General features: G+C 46.1%; 1 protein-coding gene across 1 annotated transcript; it reads right to left on the bottom strand.

Annotated features, from left to right (window-relative positions):
• Nucleotides 1-1,098: 1,098 nt before the first annotated feature.
• LOC123139179 (transcription factor GTE4) lies at nt 1,099-9,525 on the bottom strand (the record flags this gene model as incomplete). Its single annotated transcript, XM_044558990.1, has 5 exons — nt 1,099-1,520; nt 7,407-7,469; nt 7,607-7,729; nt 7,818-7,857; nt 7,951-9,525. Coding segments are annotated over 4 exons (1,794 nt in total), but the record flags the coding sequence as incomplete, so codon positions are not given.

Here is a 9,525-nt window from a genome sequence, read left to right as displayed (position 1 = left end):
ACATCGAGGCCACCAATGCCGCCACCAAAGCGAAGGAGGTGGCCCTTGCGATCATGAGCGTGGACTTGTCGAAGATGAGCGACAAGACGAGGGCCTGGTTCGAGGCCAGGCAGAAGGAGATGCTCGACGCCGAAGGCCTGAACTAGGTCATCCGATCAGCGTGGCCGTTCTTTTTTAGGCTGGCATGGGTGCCGCCCGCCCGTCGGGGGCCGCTGGCAGTGTGCCGGCGAGAAAACATTCATTTTGAAGGCCGGTTGTGTTGCCGGCGAGAAGAACTATTCATTTTGGAGGTTGGCTGTGTTGCCGACCGCTGGCTGATGCCGGCGATGGACGTGTAGGCCGGCATGATGAACCGGGGACGCTGGCTGAATTAGTTTTTTAAGTGGACGCGGACAGGATGGGGCAAATGGATGCGGCCGCGCGCTGCGCGCACGGCCACCGCATCTCAGGACACGCCCGGACATGGCCCCAAACCCCTACCCAAGCGAACAGAATCCGGACAAAACGGACGTCCGTTTGGGGTCGCGCGGTGGAGTTGGCCTAAGGCTTTGTTTGGCTGCTAGGGGAGATACACCCTGGGAAGATACGCACTGGGCGAAATATTCTTGACAAAATTAAAACCCTGTGGAAAATTCACATGACCAATTGGGGGCCTGGGAGGGTACTGTGGAAAATTACCCAGATATTGTGGCGCTTGATTCCATCATGAGCAGATTTCAGTTCATGCTTGATTCCATCATGAGCAGATTTCAGTTCATGCGAGAGAGTCAGAGATTTCCTCCCACGAGCCTCGGGTAGTTTATTTATATCCCCGGGTTTCGGCGGGGATGGGCCGACATTTCCCTCCCCCAGGCTCTGACCAAATGAACGTGCCAAACTCCCTGGGTGGGTATATCTCGTGCTTTTTTGTCCCAGGATCAGGCGGGCATCCCTGCGTTTTCCCTGCTCACCAAATGAGCCCTTACTGGATAAACCGAACCATGATGAGCAGAGAATGATGAGAAGCAAGGCAGAAACATTCCTTGCACTTGCTAATCACAACCCTTTGCAACTAAGCATACACCACCACGAAACATGGACTTGCATCAGCGTCAATGATGACGAGACCAAGGGTGTCAAAAACATTTAAAACGTCCCAGTCAAGAATTACTTGAAAATTTACAATCCAAGAACAGCTGATGCTAAACCGTAACAGTAAGAACATCACCTGGTATATTGAAACACTGCCAAAACCGTTGAATAAACGGGACAATATGGCTTGTTAATGCAGACACAACAATCACCTACCTAGACATAATGCTCAATGTGCGTCTAATGTACAGGCTACATAATTCCGGAGCCAGGTTATCTTTCCTTCAGTTGGGGAACAAACAAACCTTGGTAGAATACTGCCTTCATCTAACATCCCAGCAACTACTTAAGAGACACCTAAGAGACAGAGACAAACATGTACAATCACTAAGGCATTCTCATGCCAAATACAATTAGACAGTTATTGTCTATTAGACGGAGTCCTGAACCTGCAAATCAGGAGAAGGTAACCACGATCAAAAATGAGATGAGCTTAAGGAAAATAGCAGAGCACTTTACAGATTACAAGCTGAACAGGTAAATGAAGCAGATGGCAGTGCAACAATTCATACTAGTAGTGAACAGAAGTAGCACTGCAGAAGAAAACTACAGGTGTATGCAGAATCAAGAGGATCCTGAGGCTGAGTGATGATCCATCATGGCAATGCTCCTTAGAAGGAAAACATAGAACTAAAGTAGAAAATTTAAGGCTCCAGCGAATTAGTGACACCACCTGAAATAACCAACACGTTTACCAACAAATTACTTGGGTGACTGACTCATCTCATACTAAGGCCACTTTCCCAATGCTCCACCTTGTACAGGTGCTATCTAATGCCTACCAACTAGGCAAAAAACTCTTATGTGGCAAGGTAATTAAGAGGAGAGAGAGGAGTTTGGTGACCCCAGGAAGAAACGATGCTAGGCGCGCATACCTACACAAAAGCACAATTTACAGTCTACAACTCATTGAATGAAGAAAGCTTAGCAACAAGCTAAGCACCTATGCATTGGAGAGTTTAGTCGCTAAGCTCTTTCATGCAGTTAGCATCTCATCTAAGCACCTATGCACTGGGAGAGACCTTGTGCGGAAGAAAATGATAAGAATACAAAGTTGTTCGTAGTTTTTTTTCCCAGAAAAAGTTAGTAAATCATAATGGCATATGTGTACCAAGATTTGTGCTCAAAATAACGCATTGCAAAAATTCTCCAAATAATAATGACATGTTTGTCCTAGCTACTGCCCTAATCATGTTCGGTTCCCGCCTTCCCGGTCTAGCTTTTCTAAAGAGCAGCTTAGGGTGCGAAAATAAACCTACACCACAAATTTTGCTCCACTTTTTCCTTTCAACTCCACATGTTGCAGAAATGGAAATTCTCCGCAAATGACTTATGGTGCCAATGGAAGAAACCTTTAGACACTAGCACAGGTTGTCAGCAGGGGCTGTGTTCCAGCCACGAGTAGCCCTGCCCATAGCTCCTTTCCACTAAACCACCATGCGGTTCCACCGTTGATGAAGTCAGAAAGCTCATGTTTTCAGGAGATAGAAACAAAAGATCGACCTAGACTACTAACTGGGGTGAAAATAGGGTGATGCAGCAAAAGTTACGGACGGCTGACTAGCCCAATTTTGGTCATGCAAAAGTTCCAAGATACCGATTAGCTTCAAAGCCTAAAACTGAAGAAGATGGATGGAGATTTACACATTTACCAGCTCATACGTGCATACGTTCCTACTTTGGTGCTCGTGGGCATGTTCAAGTGTGCAACATCTCTTCCGGGTGAATGAGAATATGACCCTACCAATTATTTGGTGATGGCCAAAAATTTGGTGATCGTTTGGATGGTTGCCAATATTTTGGCTTGCCAATGACTAATTAGCAACTCTAATTATTTTTCTAGCTAATGCTGGCCAATTCATGGGCAAGCAAAAGCTTCACCAAAGTATGGGTAGCTTGGGCTCAAGACCAAACACACCCATCATAGTTCCACCCATGCCCATCTCGCCAGTTTGTGTGAATGCACTTAAATGTAGGTCCAACAAGAATTAGACGCCGATCCTACTGTCCATATTGCTTAACTAACAAATCAAACAACGCCTTCAGACCCAAACAAGTTGGGGGTAGGCTAGGCTGAAACCCATAAGATCTCGCAACCAACTCATGGTTCTGGCACATGATGCTTCCACGCACCCCTGTCCATGGCTAGTTCTTTGGTGATATTCGGTCCTTCAGACCTCTCTTTACAGACTTCTCCCATGTCAATTTTGGTCTACCCCAACCTCTTACATTATCAAGACGCCTTAGCCGTCCACTATGCACTAGAGCTTCTGGAGGCCTGCGCTGAATATGCCCAAACTATCTCAGACGATGTTGGCCAAGCTTGATGATAACTGAGGCTACCCCAACTCTATCTCGTATATCATCATTCTAGACCCGATCCTTCATTGTGTCACTCAAGGCCATACAACATTGCGGGTCGAATCGCCGTCCGATAGAACCTACCTGTTAGCTTTCGTGGCACTCTCTTGTCACAAAGAACACAGAAGCTTGGCGCCACTTCATCCATCCGGCTTTGATTCAATGGCCCACATCATCGGTATCACCATCCTTCTGCATCATTGACCCCAAATATCGAAAAGTGTCCTTCTAAGATACCACCTGCCCATCAAGGCTAACCTCCTCCCTGGTTGTACTCAAACCACACCTCATGTACTCGGTTTTAGTTCTACTAAGCCTAAAATCTTTCAATTCCAAGGTTTGTCTCCATAGCTCTTTGATGCTTTCTAATAATAACTCCCGTTCGACTATCATCAACTAGCACCACATCATCCGCAAAGAGTTAAGGGCTCAAGGAAGGATCACAATGTTGTACTCCCGCCATCTATGCTTAATCTCCTCGTCCTTCACTAGGAGGTGGTATGCTCCGTCCCTGATGCATTTGACTTGTTCAACATCCCTCGTCTTCCTCTCTCGGATCTTGGCCATCTTACAGATGTCCCTTTAGCCTTCCTTCGTGTCTAAACGCTGGTAGAGGTCCTCATAAGTCCGAGCCCTTGCTTCACTTACGGCTCGCTTTGCGGCCTTCTATGCCACCTTGTACTACTCTATGTTGTCTACACTCCAGTCTTTCTTCTCCTTAATAGCCTTTCGGACATCATCGTTCCACCACTAGGTATCTTTAGCTTCGCTTCTTCCCCTGGACACTCCATACACTCCAAACTCCTCTGAAGCCACCATAGAATGCAAGTTGCCATCTTCATCCACATATTGTCTGCATAGGGCCCTCCTTAGTGACCCTCTCCTTGAAAGCCTGAGTTGTCTCCTTCCACCATTTCGTTCTAGACTTAGGCGCGCTTATCCCGTTGGGCACAAATCCGAAAGCGGAAGTCAGCCACCACAAGCTTATGTTGAGGGACAACACTCTCTCCAGGTATCACCTTACAATCTAGACAAGCACGCGGTATCTTGGGCCATCCCAACAATCCTAACCTATAACCCCATTAACTTATGAGTTATGACCTTCTACGAATAATATCAGCCAGCCTCTACCCCCTTCTGCACCACTTCCCAACGAATTGGACCCAAGGTCACCAGGAGCCCCCAGCCTTTCCCGTGAGTGCATTTTCCACCACCAGAGTTGTTGCTACCATGGAGGTAGCCATCAACTTGTTTGCTATCATCAGAGGGGTGCTACCCACACAACATAATTCTGTTATGCCCATAGATAGAATCAACTGTAGGGAGCAAACAGGCAGCCCACCAACAAACAGTAGGCGATGGGCGAAGACAAAATTATGAGCATGGCAAGTTGCATTTATGTTTGCAAGTGAGAAATATTGAGCTGTATGGTTATGTTCCAGTACTAGTGTACTACCAGTGCCCAAGCTGCTTTGCAGACAGATTACCATTGATAAGCTAGATTGCTTTTGCCAACTTATCTAGCTTGTACTCAGAAACCCTAATCAAAGACCGGTCAAACATGGCTACTTTTAGGTAAACCAAACAAAAGAAACTACCCAGAAAACCTAAGTTCAATAAATGGACAATATGATAGATGGAAACTAATTACTTCCTTAAAAGTATCTAAACTTTATATGTCTGTAATTTTCCAAGTCCTGGATCATTTCATCATAGATGAGCTTATTATCCACATTTTGCTTGTATCGAGCCGGAAATCAAACTAATCATAAGGGCCAGAATCAATGACATTAAGTACGCAAAGTTAGAAATTGAGGTATGTATCAGGATATTATCTCCTCGTGTAGTCACACCTCATAATTTCTTCAAACCCAATTACACTCTCATAACAATGTATTGTTTGTCCTTATAATTGGCGGTATACACTAAAAAGGTTTTCTCCTAATTCTCACATGGGAGAGAGTCATTGAGCACCGCTTAAGAAGAATGACAAGCGTGACCAAAAATCAGTTTGGTTTCATGCCTGGGAGGTCGACCATGGAAGCCATTTTCTTGGTACGGCAACTTATGGAGAGATATAGGGAGCAAAAGAAGGACTTGCATATGGTGTTCATTGACTTGGAGAAGGCCTATGATAAGATACCGCGGAATGTCATGTGGTGGGCCTTGGAGAAACACAAAGTTCCAGCAAAGTACATTACCCTCATCAAGGACATGTACGATAATGTTGTGACAAGTGTTCGAACAAGTGATGTCGACACCGATGACTTCCCGATTAAGATAGGATTGCATCAGGGGTCAGCTTTGAGCCCTTATCTTTTTGCATTGGTGATGGATGAGGTCACAAGGGATATACAAGGAGATATCCCATGGTGTATGCTCTTTGCGGATGATGTGGTGCTAGTTGACGATAGTCGGACGGGGGTAAATAGGAAGTTAGAGTTATGGAGACAAACCTTGGAATCGAAAGGGTTTAGGCTTAGTAGAACTAAAACCGAGTACATGATGTGCGGTTTTAGTACTACTAGGTGTGAGGAGGAGGTTAGCCTTGATGGTCAGGTGGTACCTCGGAAGGACACCTTTCGGTATTTGGGGTCAATGTTGCAGGAGGATGGGGGTATTGATGAAGATGTGAACCATCGAATCAAAGCCGGATGGATAAAGTGGCGCCAAGCTTCTGGCATTCTCTGTGACAAGAGAGTGCCACAAAAGCTAAAAGGCAAGTTGTACAGGACGGCGGTTCGACCCGCAATGTTGTATGGCGCGGAGTGCTGGCCGACTAAAAGGCGACATGTTCAACAGTTAGGTGTGGCGGAGATGCGTATGTTGAGATGGATGTGTGGCCACACGAGGAAGGATCGAGTCCAGAATGATGATATACGAGATAGAGTTGGGGTAGCACCAATTGAGGAGAAGCTTGTCCAACATCGTCTGAGATGGTTTGGGCATATTCAGCGCAGGCCTCCAGAAGCTCCAGTGCATAGCGGACGGCTAAAGCGTGCGGAGAATGTCAAGAGAGGGCGGGGTCGACCGAATTTGACATGGGAGGAGTCCGTTAAGAGAGACCTGAAGGATTGGAGTATCGACAAAGAGCTAGCTATGGACAGGGGTGCGTGGAAGCTTGCTATCCATGTGCCAGAGCCATGAGTTGGTTGCGAGATCTTATGGGTTTCACCTCTAGCCTACCCCAACTTGTTTGGGACTAAAGGCTTTGTTGTTGTTGTTGTTGTTGTTGTTGTTGTTGTTGTCTCACATAAGCAAATGTGTAAACCCTATACTCTGTTGGGCAGGTTGTATGTTCCCAAAATGCTAAGGCCTCCTTTGGTTCATAGGGTAGAAAAATCGTAGGAATAGGAAAATCATAGGAGATGAGATGACATTTATCTCAAATCCTATTAGTAATAGGAAAGGAGATGCCCTTTGATTCACATCATAGGATTTTTTCCATTGAATCTAGGCTAATGTTTATTTTCCTATGAAATGTGGAGGATAGGAAGAATTCCTCCATAGGAATAGGATTCCATTCCTACAAACCAAAGGGCTCCAAAAGGAATTTTTTCTATAGAAATCCTATCCTATGAAATTCCTACATGATTCCTCTAAACCAAAGGAGGCCTAAGTTGCTGTTTTCAGATCACTGTGCTTTAACATATCATGTGGGATCAGAAAATTTTAAGATTTATCTGGGTGTGGAAAGTCAACGATGCAAAAAATAACATGCAAGCGATACCAACCAACACACTAGCAAGAAATACTTACTATTGTTATTTTCTTTTGAACAACAGTATTAGCAATTGCCTAAGAAATATTTACTGAATAAATGAAGGAACAAATAGCTGTCACTTTATAATAACACAAATACATCCTGCTAATTTCTAAGCAACCAAAACATATTTATAATTACCAAAACCTACCTATGTCTCAAGATGAATTGGCAGCATTTGATCCATCTGTAGAAGAGCTGTCACTGTCCGAGTCTGCCAAGACGGTCATTAATGATTAGGCTATACCACTATACTGCAGCCTAATCATTCGCTCAATACAGATGTAAACAACTAAAGATAGACTAGAAGTCAAATACACAAGGTAAAACCAAAACAGAAGGAGATATTACCACTAGAAGAGGAATCTGAATCACTGCTGGAGCTGCTTGAGCTGCTAGATCTACTGGCACTCGGTCCATTATTATTATTTTGGTCTGGCACAGAAGTTGCTAATTGCTCGCCCACCATCAAATCTGTGCATAAGAAAAGTCGTACTTATATAATCGCCTTATCATGTGCTTTTACTTTTAGGATGAATGAATCAGGGCGAAAAGGACTTACTTAGCTTTGGAGATTTTTCACCAATATTAGGTTGTTGACTCTGCAATACAAAGAAACTGTAATTCAGCACCAATTATACGATTTCCTTAGCTACAGAACTATTGCTAGATTAAGAATGGTCGACTGTTCATACTGTTTGTTGTGCAGCATGCAGAGCACGCAACTCTACATCTTGCCTTGCAAGCATTGCACGCTCAGCCTTCCTCTTTTGCTTGCTCAGGTTCTTCTTGAAGTTAGCAACAAATCTATCAAGTTCCCAAAGTGTCTCCGCATCCATGCTATCTATCTCAACCTCAATCTCATCTTCATGCTGCCTAACTGAAAGATTCTTGTTCTTAATGATCTGCACAACAATATCAAGCTTTTCAGGAGGCAAGTTCTGAAGGTTATTGCTAAGTTTACGCTTCTCATCTATCGTCATATCTCTTTTATCCAGATCCTTTGCCTTCGGCTTCTTCAATGATGGAGTGCGGACACTAATGGGAGTATGACTTATCGGCCTTGACTTGGAATCCAGCGCCGTATGGTGCTTTAAGGAATCTGACCTCTCTAGTAAGCGCAAGTCTATCGGGGGAGGTGGAAACTTCTTCGGCAAAGGTGGGCATGACGCAAGATAGTCAACCTCAGCCTCAATCTCAGGCCACTGAGCTTCAAAAATTCCTAACAATTGCTCAGCCATGAAATGCACATCCTGCCCTTTGGGATTATACGTCATGGCATTATGGAATGTTAGCCGTACATCATTAGCAAACTCCTTTGGGTCCCTGTAATGCCCACGAGTAAGCTGCCCCTTTATAGTGCCAAGATCCATCGGGTGCTTAATAATGGCAAAATAGTCATGCAACCCAAGTGCAACAGGATCAACAGGCTTGTTAAACACCCACCCAAATTTGTGCTTCATTAGTCGGGACAGCAGTGATGAAGACTTCTTAAATGCATGCGAGTAGAGTCGCTGCTCAGCGTTGTAACCTGCACCATGAGCTGACGAGGAACGGTGCTTCTTCTTGTGGTGCTTGGTTTTCTTCCGGCCATGTGAATCTGATGGCGGTATCCTATCTTTGGCAAGCAAGAACTCTGAATTTTGGTAAAGCTGATTGGCTTTTGGTGTTCGCTTTTCCTTGTCAAGTGATTCGGTGTGAACTTCTGGCACAATTAGCGGGCGGCGTGGCAGAAACGAGCGGACAGGAGGAACAGAAGCAGTAACTGGGGCCGGTACGGGCGTCACAGCATCACTGCCTGAGAACTGGGGTTGCACATACCCAGCAGTGAGCAGAGGCGGTGGCCGAGGTACGGGCTGGGATGCCTCAACTGCCAAGGCCTCGCCAGCCGCCTTGAGGCGCTTGGAGAGCACGCGTACCTGGTCGAGCTCTGACGCAAGCTGCCGACGCAGCTCGCTCCGGACCCTGCGCTTCCGAGCCTTGTCATCCGCGGCCGCCCGGATGTCGATGTCGGCATGACCGTTTGGAACGGCGGCGCCATCCCGGGCAAGGCCGGAGGAGAAATCGCCGGAAGCGGCAGCCGGTGCCCCGTGCGGCGACGATGTGGGAGAAAGAGGAGGAGGGGAAGTCGGTGCGGCCGGATCGGAGAGCGGCGGCACCGCATCCTCAGCCTCCGAGCGACGAATCGAGCGACGGAACGAGGCTAGGGTTTGCTCAAGGGGGTCGGAATTAGGAATGGGGCAAGGTTCTGGATGGGGATTGGGGTCGGG

Source organism: Triticum aestivum, chromosome 6B, assembly GCF_018294505.1.
Source record: "Triticum aestivum cultivar Chinese Spring chromosome 6B, IWGSC CS RefSeq v2.1, whole genome shotgun sequence".
In the NCBI taxonomy this organism is placed as follows: domain Eukaryota; kingdom Viridiplantae; phylum Streptophyta; class Magnoliopsida; order Poales; family Poaceae; genus Triticum; species Triticum aestivum.
Note: the sequence above shows the minus strand (reverse complement) of the source record. Positions and strands in the feature narration are given on the sequence as shown.